Here is an 18,496-nt window from a genome sequence, read left to right on the forward strand (position 1 = left end):
TTTTATGTTATTTTAAAGACATTTTAAAGATTAATTTTCATCAAGTTGAAGCCATACACTCATATAAATATAAAATGAACATGTATCAAAGATTTTTCTTCAACTCATTAAGTATTGAGAGAACCAGTGAGATATAAAAATGAGAATATGAGTTACAGAGATTTATATTCTCCATCAGAGAGAATTAATTTCATTGGTATGGATAGGAATCATTTGCATTACTATCAGTTTTATATAATTTAACCTGTTCCCCTACAGAGTATAAAATAAATAGCTTAGTTCATAGAAGTCAAAGGTGCAAACTATAGATCAGATAATCTTCTGAAAGCATAGATGGTATTATTTACCCATTTCCAAATATCAGATCATTTTTATTTATAATTTCTTCACTTTCTGATCATGATTACTGAAAAGGCTGATCTCATAATATTTGATCCTATTTTCTACGTAATTGCAGCAAGTTTTAATGAACCACTGTAGGTCTTCTTGTGTGACTTGCAAGCCTAAAGCCATATACTTTTTTATACACACACACACACACTTTTATATACGTGTATTTAACAACTTCTAAGGCCAGGTAATTAGTTTCTGCTTAAAGCCTTTGTTATTTATACTTCTATTTTGAGGCTAGAATCCAAACTTTAGAAATTCACCTCTTCATATTTCACATGTAATTTGAGTGAATTTACCTCATCTTGGGATTTCCCATATTTGCTAAGGTTCCTGGCCTTCTGAGTAACCTTGCTTTAGTGCGTGAGACACTCGGGATCTTACAGACCACGGAGCAGGCTGGTCTTGTGGGGGCCTGGTAGACTCTGGCTCTGCATAGAGTCAGCCCCTGATCCTTAATAGTGTCTTGTTCTATCTGAATGAAAGAGAATCATTTCAAATATAGCTTGTTTTTGTACAATTGGTTTACTCAACTATATCCTGATAAAAAGGAGAATAAATTGTTAATTTAGCTTGTAACTACATGGCCATAAAAGATAAGGATATTCATTAAAGGTTTTTGATTTCTGAAGGGTCAGTGCAAATCAGATACCGTTGAAAATTATTTCATTCGGTTTACCAAAGCAGCGCCTGCTAAATTGAGGGATAATTTAGTAAAAAAGGGCTTTTCCACATATCCATTAGAAAATAGAATAGTAAAAATAATACCAGCAGTATTGCATGTAAAAAATCATAATTGAGTTTTCCTTAACACTTCATTCAGCTCTGTGTGATTAATTTGTGTTCTCCTGCATCTTGGGTCAGGAGTTTGCTTTTATGAGATACATCTACTTCCAGTATGCAGAGTCCTGGAATTTTGACTTGGTCTACTAGTATAGTCTGAAAGTTGTCTAAGTGATGTCAGCCTAGAAGTCTTTACCCAAAAGTCTATATTTTAAAGTGTTAATAGTTCAGAGTATGTGGTATTGTTCTTTCCATGAGACTCTGAGACTCTTCCTTTGTTGAAGAGGTGCCGTGTAGCTTATGCCAGAGCCTTTAGGCAGATACCAGAGTACAACAGAAACTGCCTGTAGATGACAAAGACTGAATGGCTGTGTTTAATTATTATAGTAGCCAAAAGAATGGAAGATAGCAAAATTGTTTACTGGAATAGAGTGCATAAGTATTTCTTCAGAGTTTGATCAGTGTTTCCCCTCAGTGCCTCTGTTTTTGGGCTATCTGGGGAGAGAGATGATTCTTTTCTTCTTCAACCCTTGTCAGGGAGTAGGCAAAGAAAAGGAGTTGTGGAGAATTCTAGAGGCTGATTTCCTAACCATTTTGTTCTTCCTTGTTACCCAAAATGTGGATTGAGCAATTCTTGTTTGCTGAGTGCCTGATTTATCCCATGTTTTAGCACTTGAAAGAAAGGATTTCTCTTTTGCTTCTTTGCCGGGTTTGGTCTGTCTGGAATGCTTTGTATATGTTTTAGTAAACTTAATCTTTTAACTAAAGTGGAAAAACAGCTAGCTCACAAATATCCTAGTATCATGTTATTCTTCCCATGACTTTTTAAAATTTGCTTTTCATTTTTTACAAATAAAACTTTACTTTAGGAAATCTCTACAGAAATGAGAGTCCTTTTTTTTGTTGTTTTTCTGTTCTTGGTGACCTCATTCTGTCTTAAAGCAAAGTCCCCATCAGTTAAAATGATGTGTTTCCCTTAATGTGCTTTAGGAACTTAGCAGTTTTTTAAATGTTACTTAAAGTTTATATTAGAATCACTGCTAGTTTTAGAACTGATATTGCTTTGATTTTTTAATAAAGTGTTGCAGTTTCTTAAGAGTAAGTATAAAAGTAGAAGTTTATTATTTAAAGATATTAAAAAAAAAAAACCACCAGGTAACTGTGCAGCTATTCACATTTATCAGAAGACCTCTTCAGAAATTATTGCTCTTTTTCTCTATTGCCATTCAAGTTTATTGGAATTTAAATGGCACCTATAGAAGACTTGGAATTAGAAGATATGTGTTAATATTATGACTCCACTAATTTGTTCTACATCCTCTGAGCTTCAGGGTCTTTTTGTTGTTGTTTTTGGTTTTGGTTTGGCCAGACTGCATAGCTTGTGGGATCTTAGTTCCCTGACCAAGCATTGAACCCAGGCCCCAGAAATGAAAGTGCCAAGTCCTAGCTACTGGCTCCCCAGGGAATTCCCCGAGCTGCAGTTTTATCATTTGTGTAATGGACATGCTAAAAAGCACATTGTAGATGGACAGTGCTCTCTAGATGGTACTTTTCTCATATGGGTCTCCAGTATTACATTACACCTGATGCAAATATTACACCTGATGTGAAGAACTGACTCATTTGAAAAGACCCTGATGCTGGGAAAGATTGAAGGCAGGAGAAGGGGATGACAGAGGATGAAATAGTTGGATGGCATCACCGACTCAATGGACATGAGTTTGAGTAAACTGTGGGAGTTGGTGATAGAGAGGCCTGGCGTGCTGCAGTCCATGGGGTCGCAAAGAGTGGGACACGACTGAGTGGCTGAACTGAACTGAACTGAATATTACATGGCCTTTGTTAGTGAGAGGATTCCTGCTCTCTTTTTGAAAAACTCAGTTCTCAAATCATAGGGAAGGATGCAAGTAAATAATCATAATTTTGTCTTTATGTTTTTTGTCAGCTTATGATTTGTATTTTTTCAGGTTGATACGGGCAATACTGGAAGGGTATTGGCTTCTGATGCTGCTGTATTCCTAAAAAAATCAGGACTTCCAGACCTGATACTTGGAAAGGTAGTATTTGTTCATTGTATCCATAACTAGATATAATGAATATTATTAGTGTAGATAAATTGGATACAAATTCAAAAGACATCTTTAGAAACTTAGAAGTTAGAACTGAGTCATGAAAGCAGTTTCAGTAATGCAGTGGAGGGAATTTCTGGTGTAGTGATTTATCCTCTTGAAAAATATGGTATTTTTCAGATTTTTAGAAAACAAATTACTTTTTAGTAGAATGAAATGAGGAAGTAATAGTACATTTGAGTGTTGGGGTAGAAGCAGTGCAGACTGGGAACCTTGCCACCCACTCAGAATTGGCTGTTTCCCTGCTTCCTCTATGAGAACTGTCTCTTAACTGTGTTTAGTATGTGGTAAATAGAGTAGGAGATGAGAGGCTTAGGAAAGAGCACAAAGAGGTGGAAAGTCCCTCTCTTGGCTTGGTGTCCTTATAAATCCTTATGTATGGTATTGATATATATTCAACCCTGAAAAATAGTCATTAATAATTTAATTATTCACAAATAAACATTAACTATTTCAGCTTACCCATAAGAAAGAATATCATCTTAATAAGGATCTAAAATCAAGGTAGCATGTTCTAGTAGAAAGAGCATTGGACTTAGAACCTGGGTTAATAAAAAAGTCATTGGACTGGAAGTTAGAACCTGGGCTTCAGTTCTTTCCCTGATGCCTTGGATGTTCGTGAGTAAGTCACTTAACCTCATTGGACCTAAATATCTTTGTGTAGGGTTACAGTAAGTGATCGTCAAAGTTTCTTTCCGCTTTTAATTCTACAATTCTTAAATCTGACTATCAAAAAGCATGAGGTTGTCTGTTGCAGGAATTTTATTTTTCTGTAAGATGATTTTTGTTTTAAATATAGATTGATACTTTTCTTTTCTTCTAAATTTCAGATCTGGGATTTAGCTGACACAGATGGGAAAGGTATCCTGAACAAACAAGTAAGATTCAGAGACTGACATGAACAATTTTTGAGTGATTCAGAATAAAAAATAGCCAGCAGTTTTTTGTATTTTTAAACTAAAAATTTGTTTTTGCAAAATTAGGGTTTTGTAACGACAAGTGTTATGATAAGGAAAATACTTCCAATAACTAGACATTAATGTACCTAATTCCCAAAGATTAGAGTTAGTTTGGTGACATTAGTTCTCCTAGAGTATCAGTTTGGGCTGCTATAACAAAATACCACAAACAGCAGAAATTTATTGCTCACAGTTCTGGAGGCTGGAAGTCTGAGATAAATTGCCAGCATGATTCTAGTGAGAGCTAGCTTCTGGATTGCAGAGTTTTTCTTTGTCCTTACATGGCAGAATGTGCTAGTGATTTCTCTCAACTCTCTTCTGTAAGGCACTAGGCCCATTTATAAGGGCCCTATCCTAGTGGTCTAAGTACTTCCCAGAGGCTCTGCCATTTTTGGGGGGAGTTTAGCTTTCAATATATGAATTTTGGGGGATACATTCAAATAATAACATGGGATTTATTTTTCCTAGTTATTCAGGGAGACTTTACTCTTTGTATCTTACTAAGTTTCTTATGTGTTCAGGGTTATAAATAAAAGTGGGTTTTATTATTTATGTGTTAAGATGGTATTGCCTTGTACACTTGAAGGGAATCTCTTGGCTAATCAAATCTAAGTATGGTGTATTCTGGTCTAGGTTCTATTGCTAACATATAAACTAAAAAATGGTTTACAGTCCAGAAGTCAGTCTTGGGCCAGAAATATGTGAAGGGGTTGTGGGTATTAGACACCGTTAGAGTACTTTAAAGTTTCACTTGTTGGAGATAGATTTCAGAGTTCTACAGGATTAAATTCAAAGCTTGCTACATGCTGATACATTAGCTGAGTATTACTACTCAAAGTTAATTCCCCCTGTAGGGATAGCTGAAGCTGACTGAGAAAAAGGATGGAAAAACTAGGTGAGGGGTCAGAATACCCAGTCTCTTATTTAAGATTCCAAGGCTAGATTGTGGGTCCTCATTGGACCCCCTGGCCAGAAGAGCCAATTTGGTGCCTTGGAGACATTGGAAAACTAAATTCATGTGAGCATCTAGGGTGATCTAGGCTCAAGTCAGCAGATTATTTGTTGAGTACCTCTTTTGAGCCAGGCTTTGGAGATACAGAAGTAAAATGTGATGGAATGTGATCCCTGTCTTAAGGAACTTAATAGTAAAATAAATTCTTCACTGATACTCCTAGTCTTTGGATGTTTAGTTTGAATTGCCTTTGTTATATCCAGGTGGTGGGATTTATGGATCTGCAGTTAAACTTTGATGTTTGCATTGGAGGAATAGATTTTTGAATTAACATATGAAATTAAGGACATAAACCAATACTTACTGAGTTTTTATGAGCCAAAAATGATAGTGCTTTCTTCCTATAGTGTGGTTTTTAATTTTCTTCCTTACAGTACATTGTAAGAAATTAGCCCCCCTTTTAAAGAGGTGTTTTTTGTTTGTTTTTTTTTTTTAACTTGCCTAAGGCCTCATAACAGGTAGCAGAACTAGAATTGAGTGCAGTAGCATTTCACTTCAGAGCCCATCCATACTACCAGGGATGTGGATGTGATTATCTAAGAGAATTGAATCTCATGCAGAATGACAAGAGAAGAAGGGTTATTTATAGAGTTCAGCATTTAAAGGATGGGAGGAGACAAGACTCCACCAGAAGATACTTGGAAGGTCAGAGCAGAACTCGGACAGCTTTACGAAGCTGTGCTGGTAGAGGAGAGCTTCAGGGAGGGTCACACTGTCCAGGCCGCCAAAACAAGTAGGTTGAGGTTTTTTCTTTCTTTTTTTTTTTTTTAAGAGTCTGTTGTATTTTGTAGCTATGAATTTGTGACAGTTGTTTCTCTGGCTAATGGTGGGAGTTGAAGTCAAATTGCATAGAAGCTTGTGTGGTGAATGAGAAGAAAAGGCGAGATCTTGAAATAGCATTTTTTCAAGATATTTATTAGTGAAGGCGAAGTACTGTATAAACAGACAACCTGCAGGTTTCTAGGAGTAGATTACGAATTGAGTAAGAAAGTTGTAGGTGAGAACAGGAGATTTGAGAAAAGCAGTAAAGGGTGGATTGCATCAGCAGCTGTACCTAGAGTACTGGCAATTGTAAGTAATCCCGACTGGAGTAAAAAGCTTTTTTTATGCCTATTCTGAGACTTGATTTTAACTGAGAACAGCTGAAAACAAGTTGCTTCAGTGTCTTCCCCACTTACTAATTAAATTTTGAACTGAGGCTTCAAATGCCAAAAATCCAAGGACTTTTGGGAGAGATTTATAAGTATTTTGAAGTCAAGCAGTTATATAATTGTTTCAGATGTTGCATAGTTATTCTTTGTAGCTTTTCTGGAATAACAGTGACTGAGTCATTTGAATGATTGATCTAGTGTCAAAATTTATAATCTTAAATCCAGATATGACTTTTGATAACCTTTTATTTATTTTCTTCTAGGTGTTATTTTCTTTTAGACTCTTTTCTAAGGTTCTTTTTCTTAAGTGATAAAAATAATTTCTTACCATTATTAAATATTTTTTGGAACATGATTATTGATCTTGGTATATTTCCCATATTGTGTATATCAGTTTATTTTCTCATATATATTAATATTTTTTGCTGTTTATTATATCAAGAATATCTTTGTACATAGAGCTCTTCTTGATTTAGAGCAAGTGTTTTTTTAAAGCAAGTGTGTTATTGTATTCACTGAGACATAAAAATTTTGGAGTATTTGTGAATTGTTTTATATTTTCAGATTAAAGATATATGTGTAGATAGATGGATGGATGGATGAATGGGTAAATGGATAATGCTCTTAACATTCATACTTTTCTTTCTCAGGAATTCTTTGTTGCTTTGCGTCTTGTGGCATGTGCCCAGAATGGATTGGAGGTTTCACTAAGTAGTTTGAACCTGGCTGTTCCTCCACCAAGATTTGTAAGAAATGCTTTTAAATTGTATTTTAAAAACTGATACCACATGATTAGAAAGTAGTATTTCCTTGCTTATGTTTACTTTTATTTATTTAACTTCCTATTGATAGGCTTTTAGCTTGTTTCCAGTCTTTTATTATTTAAAAATTGCTGCAGTAAATAGAAACCTTGAATCTGTCACTTTGCATGTGCAGAAATATATGTATAAATTCTCAGATGTGGAATTGCTGTTTCAAAAGTTTGTGCGCTGTAATTTTCACTTACAACAGCTTGTCTTCCATAGTGGTTGTTCTAGTTCACAGTCCCACCAGCAATTGGCTCAGTGTACTTTCGCTGGCTTACTGTTGTCAAACGTTTGTTTATTGTCAGTTTGGTAGGTGACCAGTGGAATGTAAGTGTGGTCTTAATTTATCCTTTTGGTTTTATGAAGTGAAGTTGAGTAGTTTTTCTCATGCTTATGAGCCATTTACATTGTCTTTATGTGAAATGTCTGTTAATGACTTTTGCCTATTTTTCTTTGGTTGTTGGTCTTTTTTTACTGAATTCAAGAGGTTCTTAATATATTAGGGAAACAGTTGTTTGTCTATATGAATTGCAAATATTTTTTCCCAGTTTGCTATTTGTCTTTTGACTTTGTGGTGATTTGTTTTCCCATAAAGAAGGTATTGTATTTAATGTAAATGAATTATTTGAATTTAAGTTTTTTATGGTTTTTTTTGTTCACATTGACATTAGTCCTGATGTAAGGTGTGTATGGATTCAAATTTATATTTCTTCAAGATGACTACCATGTTTATTGAATAATCAGTCTTTTCCATACTGATTTGAAATGCCACCTCAATCATGTCATTCTCATATGTATTTATTTTTTCTGCATTTTTCTTTTATATCCATTGATCTGTTTATCCATATGTTGATTTCACATTGTTTCAATGATCATATTTGATAATTTATATCTGATAGGGCTAGTCCTCCCCACCTTACTGCTTTTTTCAGAAGTTTCATGGCTCTTCTTGTTTTTAAAATTCAGTATTTTAAAAGTATTTGGTCTAAGTATTATGAATTTAACTTCAGTTTTGAGAATTTCTATACTTCTGAGTTTAATTGTGGAGTCAGAGGGTTGATTTAAGGATTTGTTGCCTAACCATATACTGTTAGTAAAAATTTTCAAATATATCTGTCTCTACAAGCAAATAAACATAATAACTTAGACATGCTATTGGTAGGTTCCTATACTTGTCGCTTAGAAATCTTAAGTTGTGCTTGTCCCTGTCTGCTTTCCTTAAATATTGTGGGGAAAAGTCATCAGTTAACAGGGCCATAAATATTTTTGTTACATTCAGATAACTGTATCTTCATTTTATTTTGATTTCAGGTGTAATAGGATTTATTCTGTAAGACTTAACATGTTTTAGTTAGTGCTCCACAGTTGTTTATGCAGTTAACACAGCTAATTCAGTTTTTGTTTCATTTGTACTTTAGTAAAAGTCTAAGTTAATGTTAAATAATGTCCTTAGTGTATTGAGATCCAGCATTTTGTCTGAGTGTTTAAATCCAAAGACAATTTCCTCTTCATTTTTTATTGATATGAGGATTTCAGCCCTTCGTGTGGTATATTTTCCTTTTTAGCATGATACCAGTAGTCCTTTGCTAATCAGTGGAACCTCTGCAGCTGAGCTCCCATGGGCTGTAAAAGTAAGTAAACTTTTTGACAATTCTTTTACCACACTTTACTTCTTACCTACATAATCCTCTCCCCCTTCTTTCAAAATATATTGCAGGGTGTTTTAGACTTTCATTTTTTACTGTGGAGGAAATGCTGATACTAGAAATTGCTTGAGTCATGTTATTCTCTGTCAGTCATTTTTTGACCGCATTGGCTTAATCTTATTTCTGTTGTAGTGTAAACTAAAAATGGTGATATCATAATCTGGTATTAACTAAAATATTTGATGAATATGTAGTTTACCCCACTGGTATTATTTCTTATTTGAAAAGTTCTGCCTAACTAAATATTTTCTTTATGACTCTAAAACAATTCTTTATGAAATCTTTTTCTGAAATGTGTATATTACCTTATAGTTATTTAGAAACACCAAAATGGTTACAGCTATCTTAGCAGGTTTTAAAAATTGTAATTTAAAAATAGAATGTAGCCGATCAAATAATCTGTCATAAATGTATAGTTTTGACAGAAAACCATTTTGGTTTGTATGCCTTGTGTGCTACTACTGTGTAAGGATCTGGTCTTGGCAAATCATGAATGATAGTTTTTATGTTATGCAGATAATTTCTAGAGATTTTAGGAAATACCTTGTTACTGATAAGAAAAAGAAATCTTGCTTTGGAAAAAATGAGGGAAATGATGTTTATATCTTTGGCAAGGATTTCTTTTAAAAAAATAATAAATTGAGTTTGAAATGTAATCAATGCCATGTTTAGAAAGTCATAGACACATAAACACATAGCTGTGTGTTCTTATAGAAGTTATTGCTTTGCTTTGGGTCTGTTTGAGAGGGTTGGACTAGGTTCTCTTCTCAAAGTCCTTCGGTCCCTGAAATCTTTTGATTTTAAAATCCCTGACTTCAACTTAGCAGTAGAAAAGGCAAAGCCGATGTTTCAGTTACTAAAGGAATGGAAGGGATACTAAACTTTTGAGTGGAATAACTTAAATTACTATTTATTACAAAATATTTGGATGAAAGTGAAATATGTTTTTTAAATGGTCATTTTAAAAATGTTGCCTAGTCTTTGAGGACTTAATGTTTATAATTGCAGTTATGTTCCTTTCCCCATCATTTAACTTGCAAACTTTTTTTATATTATAGCCTGAAGATAAGGCCAAATATGATGCAATTTTTGATAGTTTATGCCCAGTGAATGGATTTCTGTCTGGTGATAAAGTGAAACCAGTGTTGCTCAACTCTAAGTTACCTGTGGATATTCTTGGAAGAGTAAGATGCTAAATTCTAAGTGTAACTTTTATGTATTTTAATTTTACTTTAAATAGAAACAGTTTCAGTTCAGTCGCTCAGTCGTGCTCAGTCGTGTCCGACTCTTTACAACCCCATGTTTAGCTCACTGTTAAAGAATACATAAATCCTATTTTGAAGTTGTGGTATTATAGAATTTTTTGTGCTCTCACTTAAAACTATTGCCAATTTCTTTCTTTCTTTGATTAGTCTCTCTAAAATATGAGTGTTTGAAATTAGTTGTCATAATCCTCTAGGTAAGGCCTTTTGTCTTTGGGTTGTATGCTCTGACCTCCCAGTTCCTTGATTTAATTTCCAGAAACCATCAGTATTCTACATCTCCCTTTACTCCACGACTATATCATGAGGCCTGGTTAAAGGAATAGTTTCATTTCTGAAATCATAAATTCTACTCTCTAAAGAGAACTTCTTGGCTTTCTAGATTTCTTTCCTAGATACTTGCAAGACTAATTCTTTGACGTCATCAGGACCTTTATATCAGACTCTTATTGTCTCTGTCCTTTGAATTTACTTTTTCCTTCATCCATCTTGGATTCTTTTGGTTCACAGTTTCATGTCAGTATCCTTAGCTTTCTTTGCCGTGTTTTCTAATCTCTCCTGCCTGATGAAAATCTAACCTTACATGAAACTAATTATTTGCCTTTTCTCTGGTTGCACTTGGACTATTGAGAAGGTCTCATGAGATTAGTATCCTCACAGTTTTGTGATCACCGGCTTCACCTGAGCTTTCTGTACTGTAGGCTCTCTTGTGCTGTTTGCATAGTGACTTCTTAATACACTTCTTTATATTTCAGACCTTGTCTGCTCTCTTTACTAGTCTTTTCTTTTATTTCTTACTTAGACTATATAGGGTTGAATCATAGCTACACTATTTCTAAACTGTGTGACCTTGGGCAAATTATTAGAAAACCATGTCTCAGTTTTCTGATCTTTAAAATTAGCCTGTTTTCTAGGGATTCCCTGGTGGCTTAGATGGTAAAGAATCCACCTGCGGTGCAGGAGACCCCGGTTTGATTCCTGGGTTGGGAAGATCCCATGGAGAGGGGATAGGCTGCCTACTCCGGTATTCTTGGGCTTCCGAGGTGGCTCAGACAGTAAAGAATCCTCCTGCAATGAGGAAGATCTGGGTTTGATCCCTGGGTTGGGAAGATCTCCTGGAGAAGGGAATGGCTACCCACTCCAGTATTCTTGCCTGGAGAATTCTGTGGACAGAGGAGCCTGGCAGCCTACAGTTCATGGGACGCAAAGAGTCAGACATGACTGAGTGACTTTCATATCACACCATCCTGTTTATAGAGTATACAAATTAAATGGGATAATGTATATAAAGTACCTAGCACAGAGCTTGCTACATACTCTTTGAATGTTAGCTGCCATGATGATGACGATGACAACTTATCATCACAACACCAGTACTGCTGGATCAGTTTGTATAGTTTAGGTGCTAAACTAATTTTCTAGTCTTGTTTTCTACTAATTATTTTTATACCATATGATCAGTATTAGAGTTCTAAACTATAAATGTAATCTTGTTATTTTTTTACTTGAAAGTTACCCTCTTAGGTAGCTTCCTATTGCATTAGGATAAAGTCTAAACTTCAAGGCCCTCAGCAACCAGACACTTGCTTATATTCACTCCTGTCTCTCATCAGCATACCTTCTCTTTCTGCCCCAAATAAAATTTTGTTGACTAACTTAAATACCTTCATTTCAGCAATTTTAAATAGTTTATAGCTGGTCTAAAGCTATGGAAGATAGTCTAGTTTTAGACCAGATATACCAGGCCTTTAAGGTTTATCAGGCTTCCCTGGTGGCTCAGATGGTAAAGCATTTGCCCACAGTGCAGGAGACATGGGTTTGATCCCTGGGTTGGGAAGATCCCCTGGAGAAGGAAATGGCAACCCACTCCAGTATTCTTGCCTGGAGAGTTCCATGGACAGAGGAGCCTGGTGGGCTACAGTCCATGGGGTTGCAAAGAGTCGGACACGACTGAGCGACTTCACTTTCTTTCTTTTTTTCTTTCTTTAAGGTTTATTCTCTGTATGCTCTGGACATTAGTTGACTAATGATTAATAATACAATGTTCATTGAATATGTATTTCAGTTGATTAGCTATTCTGTATTATAGGGAAAACAACTAATGGACTTGGTTGAAAGTCTTCAGATTGATGACTGATTCTGTTACTTAATAATAGTTACATGATCCTAGAAAAGTCATGTAGTCTCAGGTCTGAAATAGTTTTATAGTACCACATGAAGTTGTTGCATGCAGTAACTGAGATGATGTTTTTCAAAAAACGTAATTGTTTAAAATTGTTGTTCAGTGGCTCAGTTTCGTCCGACTCTTTGTGATCCCCCTGGACTGTAGCACACCAGACTTTCCTGTCCTTGACCATCTTCTGGAGCTGGCTTAAATTCATGTCCACTGAACTGGTGATGCCATCCAACCATCTTATGTCTGTCGTCCCCTTCTCCTCCTGCCCTCATTCTTTCCCAGCATCAGGGTCTTTTCCAGTGAGTCAGCTCTTCGCATCAGGTGGCCAAAGTATTGGAGCTTCAACTTCAGCATCAGTCCTTCTGATGAATATTTAGGAGTGATTTCCTTTAGGATTGACTGGTTTGATGTCCTTGCAGTCCAAGGGATTCTCAAGAGTCTTCTCTAACACCACAGTTCAAGCATCAAAAAGTTGTTTAAAGTACTGTGTTACATAATTGTTTTCTTAGTTGAGAGGAGCAAAATATTTTCTTTAAAAATTTGCAAAGTGATTTCTGTTTAAAACTACTTGGTATTAAGAATTATTATTAATTCTTTTTTTTACAGAAATTCTATTAGTGATATAATAATATGCTCGGCATAATTGAAATTTCTCAGAAAAATAGATTTTATGTTTAGGAAAAACTTTTTCCTTCAAATATATATTTGATATATACAGTTAGCACATGAAATGATGTTAATCTTACCCAATTCTTTTCTTTTTAAGGTTTGGGAATTGAGTGATATTGACCACGATGGAATGCTTGATAGAGATGAGTTTGCTGTTGTAAGTAATCTAAAGCTTTTGAAGTTTTAAACGTCTAAAAAAAAAAGAAAGAAATTTTAAAGATCTTAATGGTTTTCTCAAGTGAAAATTTCCCCTTTTTGTTTATTTTTAGAGGAAAATTACATTTCTCTTAAAATTGATGGTATGACTATTTTTACCTAGAATTTGTCAATAAATATTATTAAGCAAATGGGTAATGGAGAGTGAATGTTTTTGCCCTCTTCGTTTTATTTGACTTTAAGTTACATAAGAATACATGCTTTGGATAATGCACACTGAAGATGCTGAGTATAATCTTTTGAATCCCATCTTGACCAGGCATCTTAGTGCCTACTTCTGCTGTGAAATGTCTTTATTTCAAATATACTCCCAAATTTTCACATTTGTTTCATTAAAGGAAAACATGAATAATACAACAGTTTCACCTCATTTATGGAAGCAGAGAAAGTTGAGACTTCTTATCCGAAGATATATTATCCGTAGTAAATGGATAGTTAATTCTTCAGAGAGCTGTTTTCATGTCTTCCTTAAGGGTTACATGAAATTTTGCTGTGAACTCAGGAATGATAAATCTCTAATCCCCCTTTTAATCTCTTATTTGGAAATTAGTCTTTTCAAATTTTCTCTATTTTGCTAAGAAATTGTTTCTTTGACTTTCAGGTCTGCCACAAAATTGCACTATTCTTTATTCTCTTACTGGTTTGGGTGTCTTTCTCTTTCCAAATCTTACTTAGTTTTGCTTCTTGTTTTTTGTTTAACTGAATTTTTGTGTAGCCTATTAATCTTTTTAAAAAGAGTCATCTTTTCTGGTAGTGTCTTTAGGATTTTCTATGTATAGTATCATGTCATTTGCAAACAATGACAGTTTTATTTCTTTTCCAGTTTGAATTCCTTTTCTTCTTCTTACTGCTATATTGAATAAAAGTGATGAGAGTGGACATCCTTGTATTGTTCCTGATTTTAGAGGAAATGCTTTCAGCATTTTACTGTTATGTTACCTGTGAATTTGTTCTATATGGCCTTTATTATGTTGAGGTAGGTTCCTGCTGTGCCCACTTTTTGGATAGGTTTTATCATAAATAGATGTTGAATTTTGTCAAGAGCTATTTTGGCGTCTATGAGCTGTTGAATTTTGTCAAGAGCTATTTTGGCATCTATGAACTGATCATACAGTTCTTATTTTTTTGTGTGTGGTGTCTTCATCTGTTTTGGGGCTTCCCTGGTGGCTCAGATGGTAAAGAATCTGCAGTGCTGGAGACCTGGGTTTGATACCTGGGTTGGGAAGGTCCCCTGGGGGAGGGCTTGGTAACCTACTCCAGTATTGCCTGGAGAATCGCCATGGACTGAGGAGCCTGGCAGATTGCAATCTATGGGTCACAAAGAGTCAGACACAACTGAGCAGCTACGCACACAGCATCTGATTTTGGTATCAGGGTGATGGTGGCCTCATAGAATAAGTTTAGATGTATTCCTTCCTTTGCAATTTCTTTGAATAGTTTCAGAAGGATTGGTGTTACTTTTTTTCTGAATTGTTGGTAGAATTTACAGGTAGAACCTGTAAAGCTATCTCATTCTGTTTTTTGTTTGTTAAGAGCTTTTAAATCACAGATTCAAGTTCAGTACTTAAAATTGGTCTGTTCATATTTTCTGTTTCTCCCTGGTTCAGTCTTGAGAGATTGTGTTTTTCTAGTAATTTGTCCATTTCTTCGAGGTTGTATGTTTTATTGCCATATAGTTGCTTGTAGTAGTCTTTTATGGTCCTTTAAGTCTCTTTCATTTATTTCTGCTTTGATCTTTATGATTTCTTTCCTCCTACTAACTTTGGGTTTTGTTTGTTCTTATTTCTCTAGTTGCTTTAGCTGTAATATTTGGTTGTTTATTTGAGATTTTTCTTGTTTCCTGAAGTAAGCTTGTGTTGCCATAGACTTCCTTCATAGAACTGCATTTGCTGCATTTGATAGTTTTTAGATCATCATGCTTTCATTTTCATTTGTCTCTAGATATTTCATTTCCTGTTTGTTTTCTTCAGTGACCCATTGGTTGTTTAGTAGCGCTGTTTAGCTACCACGTGCTTGTGGTTTTTGCAGTTTTTTTCCCTCTTAGTTGATTTCTAATCTCATAACATTGTGGTTGGAAAACATACCTGATAAAATTGCAATTTTCTTAAATTTACTGAGGCTTACTTTATGGCTCAGCATGTGTTCTATCCTGGAGAATGTTCCATGTGCACTTGAAAAGAATGTGTATTCTGCTGCTTTCAGATGGAATGCTCTATTAATATTAGTTCCATCTGGTCTAATGTGCCATTTAAGTCCTGTATATCCTTACTGATTTTTTGTCTGGATGATCTGTCCATTGATGTAAGTAGGGTGTTAAAATTCCCCTACCATTACTGTGTTACTGTCAGTTTCTCCTTTTATGTCTGTTAACATTTACTATATATATTGACATGCTCCTATGTTGGGTGCATTTATATTTATAGTCGTATCTTCTTGATCCCTTGTTCATTATGTAGTGTCTTTTGTTGTCTCTTATAACAGTCTTTATTTTGAAGTCTGTTTTATCTGATTTGAGTATTGGTACGGCAGCTTTCTTCTGATACCCATTTGCATGGAAGACCTTTTTTCATTCTCTCAATTTCAGTCTGTATGTGTCTCTAGATCTGAAGCGAATCTCTTGTAGACTGCATATATGTGGGTCTTGTTTCTGTATCCATTCAGTCAGTCTGTGTCTTTTGGATGGAGCATTTAATCTATTTTCATTTAAGGTAATTATTGATATGTATGTTCTTATTGCTGTTTTATTGTTTTGAATTTGTCTTTATAGGTCTTTTTCTTCCTTTCCTCTTTTGTTCACTTGTGATTTGATGACTTTAGTTGTGTTTAGATTCCTTTTTTGTGTGTGTGTATATATGTATTATAGTTCCCATAAGGTTTTGATATAGCAGTCTATATATATTTCCATGGTTGTTTTAAGTTGCTGATCTCTTTAGTTCAAATGCATTTCAGATACCTTGCTTTTGTACTCTCATCATGATTTTTGGTTTAGATACCGTATTTGTGTGTGTATGATTTCCCACCTTTACTCTAGGTTTGCCTTTACCAGTGAGCTTTCCCATTTCATAATTTTCTTGTTTCTCATTGTGGCCTTTTCTTTTCCACCTAGAGAAGTTCCTTTAGCATTTGTCATAATGCTGGTTTGGTGGTACTGAATTCTTTTTTGCTTTTGCTTATCCATAAAGCTTTTGATTTCTCCATCAAATGTGAACAAGAGCTTTGCTGAACAGAGTATTCTTGGTTGTAGGCTTTTCCCTTTTATCCTTAAATGTATCATGCCACTCTCTTCTGTTTGTAAAGTTTCTGCTGAAAACTCAGCTGATAACTTTGTGGAGATAGCTTGTATGTTATTTGTTGCTTTTCACTTGTTAGTTATAGTATTTTTTCTTTCTCTTTAATTTTTGTCAGTTTGATTACTATGTCTCAGCGTGTTCCTCCTTGGGTTGATGCAGTATGGTACTCTCTGTGCTTCCTGGACTTGGGTGACAGCTTCCTTTCCCATGTTAGGGGAGTTTTCAGCTGTCATCTCTTCTCAGGCCCTTTCTCTCTCTTCTCCTTCTGGGACCCCTATAATGCAAAGTTGCTGTGATTGACATTGTCCCAGAGGTTTCTTAAACTGTCCTCTTTTCTTTTCCGTCTTTTTTTCTTTATTCTGTTCCATGGCAGTGATTTCCAGTACTCTTTCAGCTCCCGTATCCATTCTCCTGCCTCATTTATTCTTATGTTGATTCCTTCTAGTTTATTTTTTATTTCAGTTATTGTATTCTTCAACTATCTTTGGTTCTTCTTCATTTTTTCTAATTATTTGTTAAAAACTTATTGTAACTTCTTGCTTTATGCTTGAATTCTTTTCCCAGGTTCTTGGATTATCTTTACGATCATTACTCTGAACTCTCTATTGGGTAGATTGCCTATCTCCATGTCACTTAGTTGTTTTTATGGGGTTTTATCTTGTTCCTTTGTCTGGAACATAATCCTCTGCCATCTCCTTTTGTCTAAAGTTCCATTTGTATTTTTATGTATGTGGAAAGTTAGTTATGTTTCTCGACATTGGAGACGTGGCCTTCTGTAGAGAATGTCCTTTATGTACCAGCCGTATACTCCCCTCTCATCACCCAGTGACCAGGGATCAGTTGGTCCCAGGGTAAGTTCTGACCTGTGTTTGCAGACTCAGTTATGTAGGCTGTGGCACTGTATATTTCTTGCTTCTGGTGTTTTCCCCCTGTTGGGTGAGGCTGGTCTAGCTTCCTGGTGGTTAGGGGCAGGCTTCTGCCCACTGATGGGTGGAACTGAATCTTGGTTCTTTGGTGTACAGTGCCATGTCAAGGAGTGTGTCTAGAGGTGGTTGTGGTCTCAGGAAGTCTTTAGGCAGCCTATTTTTTGATGGATGGGACTGTGTTCCTGCCCTGTTGGTTGTTTGGCCTGAGGTATCCCAACACTGGAGCCTAGGGTAGGCTATTGGCTCGGTCAGGTCTTGGTGCTAATGTCCCAAGCAAGATATCTTCTGGGTGTATTTGAAAGTAGCTTTTGCATTCTAAGAGAGAGCCACACCCACCCCCTACCTTGGTGGGAAACCCTCCAAGACCAACAGGTAGGTCTGGCCTAGGCTTCTATGAATTTACTGCTTTTCCTTGGTTCCTGGTGCACATGAGACCTTGGGTGCACCCGCCAAGAGTGTAGTCTCTGTTTCCCCCAGTCCTATAAAGTAGGATCGCTGACCTTCTAAGCCAAGGGCTCTGGGGGCTCTTCCTACTGATGCCAGACCCACAGACCAGGGATCCTCGTGTGGAGCTCAGAGCTCTCTCTCCTCGGGAGATCTGCTATATGATTATATTCAGTTTGTGAGTCTCCCATCCAGAGGTGTGAGATTTGGTTATATAGCAGATGTGCCCCTCCTACTGTCTTGTGATTTCTTTTTTATCTTTGGATGTAGACTATTATTTTTGGTGTGTTCCAATCTTTTTTATTGATGATTTTGTTCAGTGGTTAAGTTGTCATGTTGATGTTCTTATGGGGGAGTAAGCTCAGGCTCTTCTATTCCAACATCTTGTCTTCTCTTCCTCGCTGGGGGCCGAAGCAGGAACAGAGCACAAGAGGTCCTGAGAGTCCTGTTACCTAGTCTTCCTAATGCAACCTAGATACAACTATCTTTGGCAAACCCTGGGAAAGTAGAGAGTAAACCACCTGAGAGTGTTCTGAAAAGGAAGGCTTTGTGCTGCTATTTAAGAAAAAAACATCCA

The 18,496-nt window shown here is 35.8% G+C and overlaps 1 protein-coding gene across 6 annotated transcripts in view; it reads left to right on the top strand.

Annotated features, from left to right (window-relative positions):
* Nucleotides 1–18,496, top strand: part of EPS15 (epidermal growth factor receptor pathway substrate 15) — a 141,191-nt gene that overhangs the window by 31,841 nt on the left and 90,854 nt on the right. For all 6 annotated transcript variants that reach the window (XM_070468159.1, XM_070468162.1, XM_020907253.2 and 3 more), the window contains exons 3-8: nt 3,141–3,230; nt 4,133–4,180; nt 7,075–7,170; nt 8,796–8,861; nt 9,995–10,120; nt 13,141–13,200. In XM_070468159.1, the coding sequence (XP_070324260.1) occupies nt 3,141–3,230; nt 4,133–4,180; nt 7,075–7,170; nt 8,796–8,861; nt 9,995–10,120; nt 13,141–13,200 (486 nt within the window). The remainder of the gene's footprint in view (nt 1–3,140; nt 3,231–4,132; nt 4,181–7,074; nt 7,171–8,795; nt 8,862–9,994; nt 10,121–13,140; nt 13,201–18,496) is intronic.

The sequence above is a fragment of the Odocoileus virginianus genome, chromosome 5 (genome assembly GCF_023699985.2).
Source record: "Odocoileus virginianus isolate 20LAN1187 ecotype Illinois chromosome 5, Ovbor_1.2, whole genome shotgun sequence".
Lineage (NCBI taxonomy): Eukaryota > Metazoa > Chordata > Mammalia > Artiodactyla > Cervidae > Odocoileus > Odocoileus virginianus.